The sequence below is a fragment of the Lagopus muta genome, chromosome 1 (genome assembly GCF_023343835.1).
Source record: "Lagopus muta isolate bLagMut1 chromosome 1, bLagMut1 primary, whole genome shotgun sequence".
Classification (NCBI taxonomy): domain Eukaryota; kingdom Metazoa; phylum Chordata; class Aves; order Galliformes; family Phasianidae; genus Lagopus; species Lagopus muta.
In genome coordinates, this window is record NC_064433.1 from 15,077,120 (window position 1) to 15,094,876 (window position 17,757).

The 17,757-nt window shown below is 45.0% G+C and overlaps 1 protein-coding gene across 1 annotated transcript in view; it reads left to right on the forward strand.

Moving 5' to 3' along the window:
- LOC125687970 (sucrase-isomaltase, intestinal-like) overlaps positions 1–17,757 on the forward strand; it is a 51,662-nt gene that overhangs the window by 3,924 nt on the left and 29,981 nt on the right. The window contains exons 4-9 of the mRNA XM_048933383.1: positions 5–150; positions 7,714–7,882; positions 8,549–8,645; positions 9,449–9,561; positions 16,566–16,691; positions 17,256–17,387. Of these exons, the coding sequence (XP_048789340.1) occupies positions 5–150; positions 7,714–7,882; positions 8,549–8,645; positions 9,449–9,561; positions 16,566–16,691; positions 17,256–17,387 (783 nt within the window). The remainder of the gene's footprint in view (positions 1–4; positions 151–7,713; positions 7,883–8,548; positions 8,646–9,448; positions 9,562–16,565; positions 16,692–17,255; positions 17,388–17,757) is intronic.

A 17,757-nucleotide genomic window follows, 5' to 3' on the forward strand; every position in this document is an offset into this window, starting at 1 on the left:
CCAGGTGTACGACCCCAGCCGGGAGCGCTTCGAAGTGCCCCTCAGCATTGATGCCCCAGGGGTGGCTGCTGAGGATGCCAACTATGATGTGGAGTTATCATCTGACTCCTCGCACTTCCGAGTGAAGAGGAAGAGCACCGGCACAGTGCTGTGAGTACAGAGTGCTGCCAGCACCGCGCTCTGGAGGCAGTAGGAGGGATGGGGCAAGTGCTGCTTCCTCAGGTTTTGCTGTGTAACACTGCCTCAAGCACAAACCAGCGTAAATCCAGTTGCTCCTTGAAAATCCTCATTATTAGTAGGGTATCTGCCTGTCTAATGAGTGATTATCCACAGGCACGCAAGAATGATGATCTGTTAAGCCGAATAAGCTTTAAGACTGCTAGTTTCTGGGCACGTGGCTTGAGGCATTGCTGTTCTGAGGTTGTGGAAGTACTGAAGCACTGTTTTCCGAAATATGGGGTGCTGTAATGCACCAGAAGGTGAGCATGAGCTCGTGTGCCACTCTCCCAGCTGTATACCTGAGAAAGTCATGTTCTCAGGGGCCCTCAGGCTCCAGCTACCACTGACTCCAATGGAAGCAGGAGGTGGTGCAGGTGGGTCTGGCCTGTCGCTCTGTGAGACATCACTTCTGCATCACTCAGATTGGCAGAGCAGAGGCACAGGGCATTGTAATTTGGGAATGTTCGCATTAGGATCTTGTGAGAGAGGATCAAACTGTGCTCTGTGGAAGGCTGTGGGTATGGTTGTATTAACACTTCAGATCAGCAGCACGTTTTGAGGTGAAGCTCCTGACTACACCCACCCCTTGTCCTTGGCACCAACTCTGCCAGTGTTGGAGCAGATGAACCCTTTGCAAAGTGCAAGTCCCAGAGGGTCCTTGAGATCCAAGTGGAACCCCAAATATCACAGAATCACAGAATTGTAGGGGTTGGAAGGGACCTCCAGAGATCATTGAGTCCAACCCCCTGCCAAAGCAGGTTCCCTACACCAGGTTGCACAGGTAGGCATCCAGGCAGGTCTTGAACATCTCCAGAGAAGGAGACTCCACCACCTCCCTGGGCAGCCTGTTCCAGTGCTCCGTCACCTTACTGTAAAGAAGTTCTTGCGCACATTTGTGTGGAACTTCCTATGCTGCAGTTTCTGGCCGTTTCCCCTTGTCCTGTCTCCACTCACCACTGAAAAGAGTCCAGCCAAATATGAACAGAGCAGGTCAGATCACTGTTGTTGTGTTTTGTTTTTTTTTTTTTTCCCAGAAGCTCTTTGTTAAACAGATTCAAAAGATAAGCATAATCTATGCAGTAAATACAGGGATGGCTTCACATGTGTGATGTGATGCAGCCTCTAGAATGGCTGCAGATGGACCTGGGTTTTAATTAGCTGTCTGTCCTTTCAACTGCAGCCTCATGCCATCTCTTTTTGGGCACTGCAGCCAATGCTGTAAAGTTTTCCTTTTGCAGGTTATTGTAAAGGAATGCATTATGCATTGCACGATAACAAAAATAATTTAATTCCTCGTTAGACTTAACAGCTTTGTGAAAGCAGTGGGCTTAAGCTAAAGACCCAATTTTCCTCTCTTTGTAATGAGAGATTTTGGCAGAAGCTCATTAATTAGAACAGTGAAGGCAGAGGTGCCTGCACAACAACTAGGGCTGGCAGAGAGCTCAGTCCTTGTGGTGACCCCAGGCCACAGGGTTAGCCTCTGAGATGCACTGCTAAGAGAAGATCCTTGTCAGCAGAGAGAGGGAGCATTTTGCTTAGAGATGGGAAATTCTGTGCTTCTGGGGGCTTCTGCTTCACTCAAACGGCATTGGTGGTAGTTATAGGCTGAAGGGTCACCCCTGGCAGGGGTGCTGAGTAGCTCAGGCGTACACAGAGAAGAAAAGTGAGGCTGGTGAAGGGGCTGGACCACGTGAGTTACGAGCAGTGACAGAAGGGCTTGGGGTTGTTTAGTCTGGAAGAAAGGAAGATGAAGGGAGACCTCGTTGCTCCCTACAGCTGCCCAACAGGAGGTTGCAGTGAGGAGGGCATTGGTCTCTTTTCTGTGGTGACAAGCAATAGGATGCAAGGCAATGATCACAAGTTGCCCCAGAAAAGATTTAAAATTTCCTTGTGGGGAGGGGTGGTCAGCTGTTGGAATGGGCTGCCCAGGGAAATGGCAGAATTCCCATCTGTGGAGGTATTTAAGAGATGCGTAGGCATGGCACTGAGGGATGTGGTTCAGAGATGGGCCTCATTAAATCAGGCTGATGATTGGATTTTATGATTTTGAAGGTATTTTTCCATCCCTAAATGATTTTGTAATTCTAAGCTGCAGACGCAGGAGCTGTAGGATGGCAGGACAGCTGGTGGCAAGGTCCCACTCCATCTGCCTGACATGAAAGCCCATCCCAGCTCTGCCACTTGTGCTCCCACTGCCTCCTCCTTTGAGGAGCGATTTATCACTGCATCCACAGCACCGCAGAGCAGAGCAGTGGAACCTGGAGTCTGCAGAGATTCCTGGATGTGCTTTACAGGCGTTCCTCCCAGCTGCATATAAGGAGTCTCTGTGATAGCTGAGTCTCCTGAGTGCTGGCTTGAGGAGTGTAGGATAAATCCAGTGCTTTGCAATCAATACAAGAGGGGAGAGGAATGAATTATATCAGGGAAGAGCCATCAGCAGCTGATTGCAAACCTCATGTGGAGTCCAGATCAGGAATAAAAAGCCAAGTACAGCCACATTTTCTGGCAATCAAGGATGGGCTCTGCTTTGCCTGCACAGGGTGAGGATCAGATGGGGTCATGCAGGGAAATGATCCAGGTGCTGCTGGTGGCTCTGCTGGTGGGCAGACAGCTGCTGGTGGGCAGCTCTCCTGCTGCCTTTGTTTCTCTTCCTTGGCTTTCCTCCCTCTTACCTCTCTTCTTCTCATTTACTGCTTTCATTTCTCTGCCCCACTGTTTTTACCCTCTCCTGCATTCCTGCTGTGCCATTAGTGGTGAGGGCATGTCCTCCCTGTGCCAAGAGCAATCAGAAGCTGTGGGAGGGAGAAGAGCCACCTCTGTCTGCCAGGTTGGGTGAGACCTATTCCTATGCAGGTGGCAGGTGTTCTCCATCTTGCTGGGGATGCGACCCAAAGCTGCAATAAAATGGAGGGCTGCAAGTCCTAGATCTGAACCATGAGGCACAGGGACTGGGGCCAGATCTTCTGCCCTGAAGATGAAGCTCCTAAATTTGTGGGAAGGTGAAGTTCCCAAACTTGCTTCTGTTACCGGGGAAAACACCTATCTTGGTGGAGTGGCCCAAACTGGCCAAAAGTTAGCAGTCAGCTTTAGTTGAATAAGCTGTTGCTCATGCTATCCTAGCTGATCTTGCAGCTCTGCTGGGAAACTGGGCTGTCATTGGTCAGGGCCCTATTCAAGTGAAAACAGGAGTGAAAATGCTGGGCTGTAATAAAACAGGTGAGGGAACCGACAGGAGCCTCTGCATTGTTAGCAGCATGCCTTCCCAGGCTGAATGCTCTGCTCTTTTCCGCTCCTGCCACAAACAACAGCAATTGTTGTTGGTGGTGGTATGAGGCATGAGTATGAAGGCTTAAAGAAAGCTCTGATTTCTTTAAGAACAGAGTAAAAGGCCAGAAACTGTTTGCTTTAAAGCAGCGAAAAATAACAAAGACATTCTAATTTTGCAGTGTGTGATTCCTCTGTGGGCCTCATTGCCCCAGGGCTGTGCTGACACGGGAGAGTTAGCAGGATGCGCATTGATGCATAATAGAAAAATCATCAGTACAAAAAAAATGTTTCTGTCTCTGTGTCTCACAACATAAGCTAATTCTAAGAAAACAGCCAGAAACTTCCTCTGTAAGCAGATTATTGCAGGGCTGTCTCTTATGCCTCTGTGATGCCCAGCACGGGCCATTGCTGAGAGCAGGCTGCTGGAGGATGGAATATTTATTTGATTCTGCACTTTAATATCTGTTCTTCAAGTGAATTTTTCTTCATGGTGTCATATGAATAATGGAGGGCAGAGCATTTTTCCCAAGCCATGTGAAAGCTCCTTCTCTCTATTAAGAGTTAGGAATATTTTGTTTGCACTCGGGAGGACATGGCACAAATAACAAAAATCTAATCAAGATTTTCCTTCGTTTCCAAAAAGGCTGCTGCAGAGTTCAGCTGCTTTTTTTTATTGATTGTGGTAGTAAGCATGGATGCCACTTACCGTGAAGATGTTTTTACATAGGCAAGGCTATTAGAATGATTTATAATGTTATTGTCTTAAGCTGCAGTTTTGCTGAAAGCAACGGGAGCAAATTGTATGTGTCATGGGTAACTTGGATTTGATCCTGCTTTGCAAGAGCCATTATTTTACTCTTCTAATCATTAAGATTTATGCTATGTAGGCGAGAAATATTGCAGGCATATCACTTATTCAAGTGTTTTTTGAAACAAAAATGAAGCATTATATATCCAGCCACTTACAGAAGATGCCCTGATACCATGACGATGAATTCAGTAGAAGAAGAAGAGCAGAGCTATGTCAGTAACAGTAAATATACCCTGCAACTTGTTTTTTAAACTGTCGCATTTGTGGAAGATTTGTTGCTGGCACTGACTTTCTCCTCCTATTCATTAAATCATCTTAAAAGTAAGACAAACATAAAAAATATATATTCTTGGCATACCTTCTGCAGGCCAGTGGGTCTTCCCAGGGTGTGTAGTTAAGAAGCAGTGTGGCTGTTGTGAGACAGTGGAAGCATCTTTTGGAAATCTGAGTGCAGTGGAAAACTGGGGAAGCCTGGACTCTGCACTGATGCTGCCCAGCAGTGTGAGTTGGGAGAAGCGGGCTGGGTGCATCTGGGCACCTCCTGGATGCAGGGCCTGTGATCCTCAGCCACAAAGATGCTTTCCTGGCTTTATAGCAATAGTATGCTTAAGCTCAGCTGAGAGGCTTGGACCCACTTTTCTGATAGACATCTGCATTTTCCACCTTTGTTTCCACATACGTATTTATAGCTTTTCACGTGGCTGTGACTTCCAAAGGGTCTGGAGGCCAAGGAAAGCAGATGTTAGAGAGGATGTTCTCACCGAGTGAGACCAGGAGAGGGGTGTTCACAGCTTAAAGCAGTGAGATCGTTTCCCCTTGGGTTCAAGGCAAAAAGAAGGAAAAAATCAGGCCCAGATTAAGACAATTTTGAGTATTCCTTTGTGCATTTCCTAGTGAAGTATTGTGTATTTATTCCAAGTCTTGTGGATCTGCAGGTTTTGTAGGGCGTCCCAGCTTGTACCAGCAGCTGTCCAGCTTTGAGAAATGTGACTCAGCCAAGCCCTTTAGTCAGGCAAAGAACCTCAGTATCACTGAACACCTGATGATTCCACTTCTGAAACCATTGCCTTGTGGTCATCTCCCTCCAGTGTTGTGAAAACATTGGTTTCCAGCTCCAGTACAGGCCGGGTTGGATGTTCTACCTGTGCCCTGCCCAACCTCCTCGAGCATAGTGCTGTTGTCCATCACAGCACTGCTACTGTTTGCAAGGCTGCTGGAGATTCTTGCACACACGGCGTCATTTCAAGTTCCCCCCCGTTTCCTTCTTTCTGTCTGTTTTTAAGATGCAAGGAGGGGAGGTGGGAGAAACCTAACATTTTCTTTTAGTAACTCCAAGTGCTTGAGGACATTGTTGACATTGTCAGACATTGTTTTTTCATATAAATGATTGGTCTTTGCCAACAGAATACCAGCAAACATTACAAGAAAATAATTGAATAGCCAACCACAATGCATGTAGGGCAGAGGCTGGAGATGGGAGGCAGAAGCAGCGCCAGAGAAAAATCTGACCACACTCTCCTTTAAATGGAGAAGACATAATGGTGTCTAGAAAAAATGAGAGAGCCATAACCTGTGGTGTTTTTTTTTTTTTTTTTTTTTTTTTTTTTGTGGTTGTTAATGCTGTATTTAGTGTGTGGCACTGTGTTGGGCAGAGATTGATAGGAGAATCATGTTGATGGAGGACCATGGCTGAAATGGGGCTGCAGGATGGGACCCAGTTCTGGGATCCCATGCAGACACTGAGCTTATGGCAGTGCCATGGGGGAATGCATGACATGCATTAGGGTCTCTCCATGCCATTGCAGACTTGCTGGGGTAGAGGTTTTGTTCTGTGAAATCAGAATGCTGTGATTTGCAGCACCTGGTACCTTCCTGCCCAGGAGGGGCTGGCCAAGGGGAAGGAGCACATCTTAATGCTATGGTAGCACTGTGCTTAGCATGGGAAATGCCAGTGCCACAATGCAAGTGCCAGAGACATCCAAAGCCTCATGTCCTCTGAACAGACATCACTGAGAGTGCTCAATGAGTCAGGACAGATATTAGAGCTCTTCCCAACAGCATTTCTGCTCTGGTATCCTTTGCTATGTGGTGCACTCCTCCGGAGTGCAGCCACACAGTGCTGGAGCACAACAGCCTCTCACAGAAAGACCTGTTTTCCAGGGGCTGGGCCTAGTTCTCAGGAATATTTTGGGTGCATTAGCCTTGCTGTGAGAAAACAGCTCTATTCAGCACTGTTCATGGATAGAGGAGGTACTGGAAGGGAGGGAGAGCTGTTGCTGTTGAGCAACTAAGACAAAAATTAAGTGCAAATCATTGTTTTTCTTCCTTGTCAAAAAGGCCATATAGATGTTTTACAGAAGGCACACACCCTTCAGCACAGGTGTGTGACTTAGGGCTCACCTGGGATTGCAGCAATGAATCATGCCTACCTTCGGCAAGCAGAGGCAGAGGGTCCCCAAGCTGGTTGGTGGGTTGCAGGCAGGGCAGCGTGGCCTTCACATATTGTGGTATGTCCTCTGCTATGCCGATTTACTGGTTAATTTGATCAAACATTTAATTTTGTCAAAATCATTGACAAAAGATCATTAAAAGGAGAGTTACACCACTTCTACGCTCTGTCGCTTTGGCTCATTTATTTTAATTAGCTGTAACACATTCATGGTTAAACAAGGCTCGAGAGGGTGCTATCTAAATGCAGTACTCATGGCATACACAGCACCATTAATGAAACACTTCTCCACAGCTTGACTATGCTCTCCCCCATCTAGATTTCTGCTCATTATAGCACTGGAGATAGCAAACAGAATGTAACACCTAATTAAAATGTGAGCCCGTGTCCCCAGACGAGTCAATAGAAATAAAGGCACTGGCTGGCAAGAGAAGCAAGGGAAGAGCCATCACAACATAAATATCTCACCGAGCAGAGTCTGAAGGACGCTGTCACTCTGCTGCACTCTGCACTCTGCAAAGTTGAGGTAACAAAAGCATCTGGTCCTCATCCTGCAAAGCATTAGAAAGTTAAAGCAGATAACGACCAAGTGCCTGTTGTTCTCACTAAGCATTCTGAAGCCCACTGTGTAATAACAATTTTTAGCCTGCCCCATTGGTTGTCATAGAAATAGCACAAGAAACGACTTATTTTGGTAATAGGATTATAGATAGTGTCTTCTCTTATTTCAGTTGTTCTTTTCGAAATTATACAGAAGCATTTTATTGTATAAGTAGACAAGATGTCTGCAGTCACTGCAAGATGAATTTGATGTGTGTTAAGTACGTTAGAAGCATACATAGAGTTCAACATTTTTCATATTATTACTCTCCAAAGTACAGAAATATTGTAAATAACTGGATGTGTGCTTAAAATGGTGCATACCAAGGATGAGCAAACTAACCACATTTCCCTCCATTTGTCCCAGGTGGGACAGTCCCCTGGTTGATCTGTTCTTCTCCAACCAGTATCTTCAGATTACCACAGCTGTGCCATCCACATCGGTGTACGGGTTTGGTGAGCAGGAGCACGTGTCCTTCAAACACAGCATGGACTTTGCTACCTACAGCATGTTCAGCAGGGACCAGGCACCCACGGTAATTCACTTTGGGCGACGCTTTGTCCTGGACTTGTATCACAAGGCAGCGCTGAGGCAGAGCTCTGCCCAGGGAGTGCATGATAACACTGCTGATGGGAGCTGATGGCAAAGACTGAATGACATGTGTATTGCAGGTGTCATAAGTTTTAATTAAATGGCAAAATCATAAGACGTTTTGAGGAGAATTTGATGTTTCCCATTCGAGTCTTTCTCATGCTGCAGTACTTATCAGAAAAAGAATGTTTTATGTATCAAAACCTTGGGTCAGGAAAGCATTTAATCTTGCTCCCTGATCGATCCCCGTTCACCCAAACAAGTTGGGCTTCAGCAGAATTTATTGAAAGTTTGGCAAAACTGAGGTCAATGGATGATGAATAATTTCACTAGAAGAGCATGTTTTACCCTTGTCTTTTCAGAGGGTTTAGCAGAATGCGGAAGGTTGTATTAACAGAGGCTAATAAGAAGAACTGTGTTGAGGCAGAAAAACAGCTCTTGTTCTATCAATTTGACTTCATGCCATTTTACACGAAAAAAATCTCCAACCTTTTGAAACAAGTCTCTATGAATGAATTGATTTCCTTGTCTTTGAATACATACCTAGATGACCAAAACCATGAAAAAATGGCAATAATTAACTATACCTAATGTGTTACTTTTGTTTCAGCCACTCGCCAACCTCTATGGCGTTCACCCCTTCTATATGTGTGTAGAGGATGACTCCAATGCCCACGGCGTTCTCCTTCTGAACTCCAATGCGCAAGGTAGGAAGATGTACAGATTCCCTATACTGATTGCATATAGACAGGCAGTGAATTAGTAAATGAAAAAAAAAAAACCCAGCTGTTTTGGAGATTGCTTTTTTAATGTGATACAATACAACTGGCTGCTGCATAACTGAGATTCCAGTAATTGCTACAAAGTTTTCAAAGAGATTCCATCAGAATGACTGTTAAACGAGGTAAGGCATTTTCAGGGAAAATATATGATTAATTTTTTAAAAAATAGATGCATATACAGGGAAAGGAGAAGGTGGAATAAATTTCCTCTGGGACTGGAATAACTGAATCAAATCAATTTAGGTTAGTCCTATATTTTGTCTGCAGTGAGTAGTTTTGCGCGTTGCCATGGTCACCTTACTGTGTTAATCCAATAGTATAATTTCAGAAAAGGGGAATCTTCATTCAGTCTATAAAAGCAGCTTCCCCTGGCAGGCAATGACTTCCAATAGGAAGATTAAAATAGCACAGTGGAACATTAAGCACAAGCTTGTCGTTGCTTGCAATATAAATGAAACTGAAACAAATGATTCTGGGCAAACCTATCTGTGTGGGTTTCTGTGATTTATTGCTGCAAGATGCCAATCAGAAGATGCAGACTGCAGAAAGTCTGGACAATTGCTAGCCTATGAACAGGTCCTGTGTGCCCATCAGATCATATGGCAAAGCATCAGGGAATGACCCCCATGCACCTCTACCTGGGGGACATATTAATGCTTGGAGGAGACCAGCACACATACTCACTGTGCAAAGTAAGTTAGTCCTGAGTACCTGTTTTTCCTTTTCAGAAGTCTCTCTGAGTCCGAACCCATCCTTAACGTTCCGCACTATTGGAGGGATCCTTGACTTCTATCTCTTCCTTGGTCCAACTCCAGAAAATGTCATTCAGCAATACACAGAGGTTAGTAGGAAGCGCTTAGGGCACGTGGGGCAGTGCCTTGGAACAAGCGCCATCGGTACTGGGTTAGCAGCAGGCAACTCTGCCAAAGCTTGGTCCCACCGCTCATACATAGTGGCAGCTGATGTGGTGAGGAAGGACAAACAGCAGAAACAAAAGTCCTATGAATACATTAGTATTAGAAGAAGACTAAGGAGAGACTGTTATCAAAGACACAGACTGTTATCAAAAAGAAAATGACACAGGACACTTTGAAATGAATTTTTGCTGAAGCCCCTTCCTGCACAGCTGTACTCAGCTACTAGGCACAAAACTCGAAGCAGGGGAATAGTAGCAGGCTTCTTGTGATGAGAATGGTGATTGCTTGCTCCTTGTTTCCAATGGGAATACAGTGCTGCCTTTGTCTGCAGAAGATGAACATTTGGAGGCAGAGAAATCATTTTTTTCTATAATAGGAACTGAACACTTGAATCGACCATCCAAGGAGGCTGAGAATGTGCTCTGTCAGAAGTTGGTAAGAATAAGTTGGCCAAATATTGATCTATATTTGCCTCAAAGCCAGGCAATTGATGCTGTGGTCCACTTCAGGTGCTCCTCAAACCTTCCTTTCACTGATATAATTTTATAATTATACATACTTCTGCTCCATGATTCTAACAGATCGGTACATTGAAAAGTAATATAGAAATGCTGATAGGCAGAGCGTTGCTAGGAACTGATCAAAATCCAATGAATATTGTAAACAAAAGCCTTCTTATCAGCATCTGGGCTACGCTGCATTACTACAGCAGAGGTACTTTCCTACTGCTACACTTTGGGAAACTTTTCCCCATAAGGGAAAGATAGTTATGTAAATCATTGGATTCTGATTGTGTGGCCCACTCTCACAACATATGAACACTATCTATGTGTTCTACTAACCATCCAAACATGTGGCTGATAGTATTGTTTTCTCCTTGTTTTTCATTTGGTATTCAGCTGAGGGAGGTGGACAGATTTTCCAACCCTTGCCCCTTTGTTGTCTTCTTGATTTGCATGAATCAGAGAGCTTATGAGAGGAGGAAACAACAATGAAGAGCTTAGTCTGCTCTATTAATGTGATTAAAGCAGCTGTTTTTTCCTCTTAGTCTAAATCATTCATCTTTTTTTTTTTTTTTTTTTTTTTCTCCTTCATCTGCATGCATAGAAAAGGCCCTCATGGTTGTTTCGATCTGGTTCAACTTCTTCACTCTGGGTATTCTGGAGCTTCCAAAGGCTTCTTGGTGACAGTGACAGGGAGCTGTCTGGCAGCAGTCTGACTGCTAGCGGGCAGGATGAGGGATACTGGGGATGATTTGAGTCACTCTCCCCTGATCTGACACTGATTTTTACAAAACTTGTGGGCACATCATATTTTAGAGCTCTTGGGTGAAAGTGGCCGAAGTTTCAAACCCTGCTTGAAGAGGCTTCAGTGCAAAAGGGTGGCTTGTATCTCTCCTGCTCTGCCACAGAACTGGGAGAAGGAAGCATTAAAAGGATGCTGAGCACAGATGGGAATGTTTGGGAGCTTTATCTCTGCTTGCCTACCGAGGTGTAGAATGAACTTCAAAGGCATCAAACCTGTGCTTGCCAGGAGAACTGCCCGTTGATTCTGGACAAATTAGTCTGTGTTTCACTAATGAAAACTCATGTATTGGTATTTGAGAGTAGGGATGTGGAAAAGCCTTATTTACTCCTGTCTCACAGAGTACAGCATAACTATTTGTTTTTCAGTTGCTCAGTATTTTCCAAAGAACTGAGAATACATGGGGAAATTGCTGGTTCAGGAGCTTGTAAGCAGTGGGAGCTGCCTTGCTAAACATGGCGGGTGACATGCTCCTCCTGGTCACCAAATACAAGTGGTGCATTAACTGGGCCCTTCACAAAAACACTGTCTTGGAACCAAGCTCTTTACGTAAAGAAAGCAGTATTTTGCCCTTGCTGGTTGTTTAAAGCCTCTGTACCCTATGCCTACCCTAACCTGGCTCCTTTTCTCAGAAGTCTGCAGCTCCCAACCGCTCTGCACATCTTTCCACCCTGCAGTTCCAATGCCATAGATCAACCAGAAAGCTGGTTTTTGTACTTCCACATTGGTGATCGAGCATTAAAAGCCAAGAGACCCATCCACACGGACAGAGTTGTGATCTCTGTGCTGAAAGTCCCTATTTCAGGGGCATCACTGCACAGAGGTGAGAACCATCCCCGTTTCTTTTGTTTTGCTGGTGTTTGAAGGCAGTGTTTCTGTGGCTTAGCAGGTGGCCAACAACTGAAAATAAAATGAGAGACTACTCCCTCCCCAGCTGGGGAGTGCTGGCAGCTCACTTTCCACCCCTGCCTCTCTGGAAATGCAGCTGGAGCAGAGAAAATAAGGAGAAGGGAGCTGGAGGGTATTTCCTAACTAGACATGTCACGCACCAGGACAAAAAATCCCCTGCTCTGTATTCTCTGAGCTTGTGTTCGCCTGTCTGGGGAATCCTGAAGAATGCATGGTAGCAATTTCACAGTGAAATAATAACTTCTTCAGTAAACATTCTGAAATTCCCAGATCACAAATGTTGCAATTAGCATATTAGTCTCTAGGGTAATGATTTGGCTTTTATGTACAAGATATGTGGGAAGGTGGAAGAGACAGAAAAGACTGTTTTTCAATTATGTTTTCTCTCACAATAAGAGGACTTGGCCAGGGAAGGAGAGGGGTTGGAAGGGAGGAGTGTGGCTGATGCCTGTAAGGCAGCTCTCAGCAGCCCCCCCATCTGTCCCTGGGGCAAAGAAGGATGGCAGTGAAGGCCATGCTAATCTGCTTTAAGCTGGCTTCAAGGGTGATGGAGGCAGTGGGAAATCAGCGAGTGGAAAGCAGGAGCCCTGCTGTGTCTTGTGAGGAACAGATCAAGAGAGTTCATGAACTGGGCTCCAGAACATAGCCTGCCAGCATCACTGAGCTCTGCAGCAGTGATGGTGACTATCAGGTGTGTGTTGAGCATGGTGTAATGGGAAGAAGAAACCTCCATACCAGTGCTTCTGGTCCCTCCCATCCTTGAGCCTGGCCATGAGGGGCACTGCTCCCAGCAAATCAGAGCTGGTCCTGCCACAGTTAAATATATCTATTTGATGGTAATCATACTTTTCTCCTAGTGCAGAAGAGGTTCGGTGTGCAGAACAGTTGTAGTAATGTCACTTATTATGGCAAATGCCCCAAATCTGTGGGAGGATGGGAAGAAGCAGTGATGAGCTGAAGAGATGAGCCCAGCTGGGACTTTGCAACCAAAGGCCATATTGGATCATGGGTGTCAAATGCACCAGTGTCAGTTCAGGATGGAGTAAAAGTGCACAGCAGTAAAACATGAGTTCCTAACAGAGCATAGTGCATGACTCCCAACTCTGTTTTAAGAGCAAAGTGCTGCTTTACTTCCTCCTCTCAGACCTGTGGGACAGTTCCGGGGGAAAGAACCTCAGGAGCAATCCAGCCCAGCCTCCTACTTGAGCAGTAGCACAGGGACCTGCCTTTTATTGTTTGACATTTATAATTTAGTTCACATCATCATCCACTTGAGATGCCCATGGTGATAATGTCATCTGTCCAACAGCCCAACACAGGGAGAGGGAATGCTGTTCACCTGCTTCCTGGGCACAGCTTTTAGCTGCTCGCTGAGCTCTGTTCTCACTGAGAAGTACATTCAGGAGACCTCCCAGATGTATCTGCTCTCAGGCGCATCTGAGAAAAGTTCAGAAATTATAAGGCTAAGTTATGCAAACCCGGGTACACTGACAGTGAACCTATTAAACAACGCTTAGTTATTTATGAACCAAGTGCAGGAGGAATGGTGGTATTGAAAATAAGATCTATTTTTCTACTTCTGCACTACTGTATCTTTCTTTTTTTCTCTTTTCTCAGTCTGGATCCTCCATATGTTTGCTGTTCCTGCATTTCTCATGTTTTCCTCCTTCAGTTCCCCTGCTATATACCTCATTTACCTTTTCTGATTCTTCGCAAGTCAGTTTTGCCTATCAGATTTTCTGTGCACTGCATTTTATGTTCATTTGTATGCAAAATGCAATCTATATGAATTAACTAGATCCTAAATATGTATCAAATCCAACACAACTTTCAGGTTTGCAGAATCGCATCTCTGCCCCTGCCAATCCATCTGCACGTAGGTACCATATGCCACTTACTTTATCAGGAAGCTTCAGGGGGATCCATTAGAGAGAGTCCGCAGCATAATTAGAAGAAAGAACATTTGTTTTCCCAGCTGCCCTGTTTTCATCCTTCCTCTTCAAATGTTCTGTTCATTTCAATTACGCTTACCATATCTGCTCCAGCCTGGCCAACCTGGGGAACTAATTGCTTTAAAAGTTAATATCTTGCTTGCAAGGTGGATTTTCTTCCATTTGTTCAACTGTAATCCTGAGCTCCTCAAGGGATGCTGTCACAAAATATTGCCTTGCCTCAGGGCAGCTCTGAGGTCTGCAGAGCCATGGCACAGAGTGCAACCAACCCACAGCATTCCCCAGTGCTGGGGACAAGGCAGTGTCCCAGGGGAAGGCCCTGCCTGGTGCCTTGATGGCCCCAGCCTCACCTCGGCCTCGCTGCCATCCACCCGGCACTCAGTGCAGCACACAGGGTGGAAATTAATCCCCGTTCATCTATGGAATTTGGCATGGGTGATGTCCCAAGTTCATCAGCATGCATACCAGCAGTGTCCCATGTCCAGGAAAGACCTGGGGCATTGTAGGCTTCCTCCCTAGCAGCCAGCTCAGAGGATGACCTTGGTGCTGGTCTCTGTGCCATGCAGGCATCTTGCCAGGGCACCGGGCTCTGCATCCAGCAGCAGGATTAATATTTATCAGCTGTTTCTCCATCTTCTTTTTATCCAAGGGAAGAAGCCTGTACACAAATGGTTTTGTTTCATCAGGGAGTTCTTTTGTTTTGTTCTGTTTTTTTAACCTTTATTGGAGAGGTCATCCTCTGTTTACTGCAGAGAAAACACAGGCAGACTGTGCAGCTGCTTTTGGAGCACAAATGGTGGGGTTCACAGAGACCATCTTGCAGCGTATCTGGGCTAAAACAAGCTCTGCTGCCTCCTTGGATGAATTTGTCGGTGATATGGTGAGTGCAGTTGTGACAGAGGAGCAAACTTGCCCTGAAGGTGCTGTGCTGGACACCACAGCACTATGCTGCAGGTGCCCAGGGGATAATCCCAAGTCATTGTTCCTGCCCAGCTCTCCACAGGAAACCCTAGCAGAGCTGGAGGGATGACCTGCGGGATCAGGTGCAACTGGGGAGATTGCACTGTGGTGGAGGTCTCTGCCCTCGGGTGTCCCCTGTATGTGATTTGAGGCCATATTCCTCTGTCCAGGACCTCTCATGGCAATGGTACAGTACCAAGCTGCTGGTAGTCGTGCTTACTTCTTCTCTTGGCTTCATCTCCAGCTTCACATAGGAGGTAAGGAGGCTGAAAAGGGTTAAATCTGGTGGAATGGGATGAGGAACAAGTACATGAGGGGTGCAGCGCTCAGCCAGCCCATCCTTGCTGGAAGGATTCAAACCATTAACCCCCAGATGTTCTGGCCTCCTACAGCTTGCCATAGGTGAGAAATCCCAATCAGTGAAAATGTACTGTGCAGACAAATCTGTCATGCTGTCATCATGAATGTGTGAAGTTGACCTGCCTGTACACGAACCATCATCTGTTTGTGGACAAGCAAGTGACCCTGCAAGTTCCTCTGTGAAGTGCTCAGAGGCATTAAAACACCCTCTGCTTTTCCTCCATCTGTTTTTCTGTCCGCTGCAGTTTGCAATTCCCATCACCTCTACAGTCTGTGACATCTTCTGGAGCAATTTTAAGTCCAGCATTACTGTCCCTGGTCAGATTCTGTTCAAATTCATGAAGGAAGAAATACCTCTATGCACTGAAATATCTGGAGGGCTCAGCCATGCAACTGATAGGAAGTGCCAGGAGTGTATTCTTTTATCTAATTAAAGTTGATGGATTTTAGCTGTCAATATTCAAGTTTAATTGTTTCCACTTCCTAGCATAATTAGGTATGGAGATTTATAAGGAAACAAGGGAGGAATGGTTACGTAGCCAAAGGGAGTCAATAGCTGTGACTGATTAACAATCATGGGTTCTTACTAGCTAGTAGACTTTCATGTGTTGCCTGCAAGGGTCTTAGAATTACTGAACAAAACCTAATTTCATGGGATCTAACTGTTTAAAATGGGAATGTGGATTTTGAAATATCTCCCCCAGAAAACAGCAGTGTACAGCAATGAGACAAGGGAGGGTTTCACCATCTTTCTCAAAGTGACCTACAGTCATTGTTTGCTGCCCCAGCAGCTTCCCTGGCAAGCAGACCAGGACATCTCACACTCCCCTGCTTGCAAACAAGTTTCCTCATGCAATTTGCAGCTGAATTACAGGGAGCAGGTTGAAATCAAATATTTATAAAGTAATGCTTAACTCGCAACTGTGTTTCAGTTGAGAATTTTGATAGAGCAAATGGTAACTCTGACCTTGAGGGGGTTTGGTGACACCTGGCAACACATTGCTGTGGGCCAGCAATATCAACAGTCAGTCATGAGCAACTGGATTTCATCAGGGAGGTGTGCAAATATGATTAAAACTTCAGACAGCTCAAATAAACATCAGATGAATTAGTTCAGCTGGATGTGGCAAGAGAAATCAGCAAAGCTGACATGCGTGCAATGCTGGAGATTTGCCTTTTGTTGACCAAAGGGTTAGGTCCACCAGGAGAAACTGTTTTAAAGCCCGTGTTAAAGCAAAGCATATTGTACGTTTTACAATGAAGTATGTGGTGCAGTGAGTTGTCTGAGAAAGTAAGGGGTATTTCAAGTGCGCGTGATACTTGTATTCTGACCCTTGTGGTTTAAATGAGCTGAGAGCCTCTCCTGGCCTTTCAGGATGATTTGTCTCCCTAAGATCTTCACCTCACCATTTGAACTTCTGTATTCCTGATTCCTGCTCTAGGCCATTGGACGCCCACACATGCCTGCCTACTGGTCTCTGGGATTTCATCTGTCCCGGTGGGGTTATGCCAGCCTCGATGCCGTAAAGGAAACTGCCAAACGCATGCATCACTACGACATCCCCTTTGTAAGCATGAATTTTTCTCCATATGTGCTCATTTTGAAATCTGAAATGAGATGAATAAAATTATATTAGAGGAAATGTGATTATCCCATGAAGAGAACTGTACAACAAAAGGATGCTCATAATCTTATGCAGTGGTTTCACAAGTCAATTCTGTGCAATATCTTTACATAGCTTTACAAAGCTCAAAAGAATGTTTAGAAGTGGCTTTAAACATGAGATTTAAGTGCTGCATTGCAGGCAGGTTGGGCTTGGGTGTGCTTTAACGCTGTGACAGCAATTTATTGGTGTGTGGCAGTACAAGGTGCTGGCATTTTAAACACAAACTATGGCAGAGCTGATGCATATCACTGCCAAGTAGTTGCTAAGCTAGGACTTCCATGCATCCATTCTGCCCACTGCTGCCACATAAACTTATAGGGACTGAATTTGGCCTCAGTCGTTTACGGTTATTACAATCAATCTCTTAGGTCTCATTTCATAGGTTAATTCCTCCCTAGGAACACGGTTGCACCCATTCTGATTTTCTGTTTAAAATACATCAATGTTTGCTTTTAAAATGCTTAGGATGTCCAGCATTTTGATATCGACTACATGGATCGTCGCCTGGACTTCACATATGACAAAACGAATTATGCGGGTCTGCCAGAGTACATCAAAGAGCTGAAGACAGCAGGAATGCACAGTGTCATTATTCTGGTAAATTGAAAATGTCGCTAATTATTTTTCCATTTATAAGAACTATTTGCATCATAGTGCTCATAGCAGTATCCAGGTGCTAACGCATGCATGCTGTTGTGGAACATCTTCTATTTTTGTCATTTATTGAGAAGAGCTGAACAACAATTTCAGCAGACGTCACATTTAAATGTGCTGCATTTATCAGATACCTGTGTGTGCCAGTATTATCTCTTTACCATAACATCAATTTTCTTTCATTTTTTCCACTCATCTAAGAAAAAAAATTGCTTCTTTTCAGGTCTGAGTTGAGATAGCATTGCTGTAATGCAGTTCTTTTTCTGATAATGAGCAAATGAGTTTAACATGCAGACAGAAATAGCTGAATAGT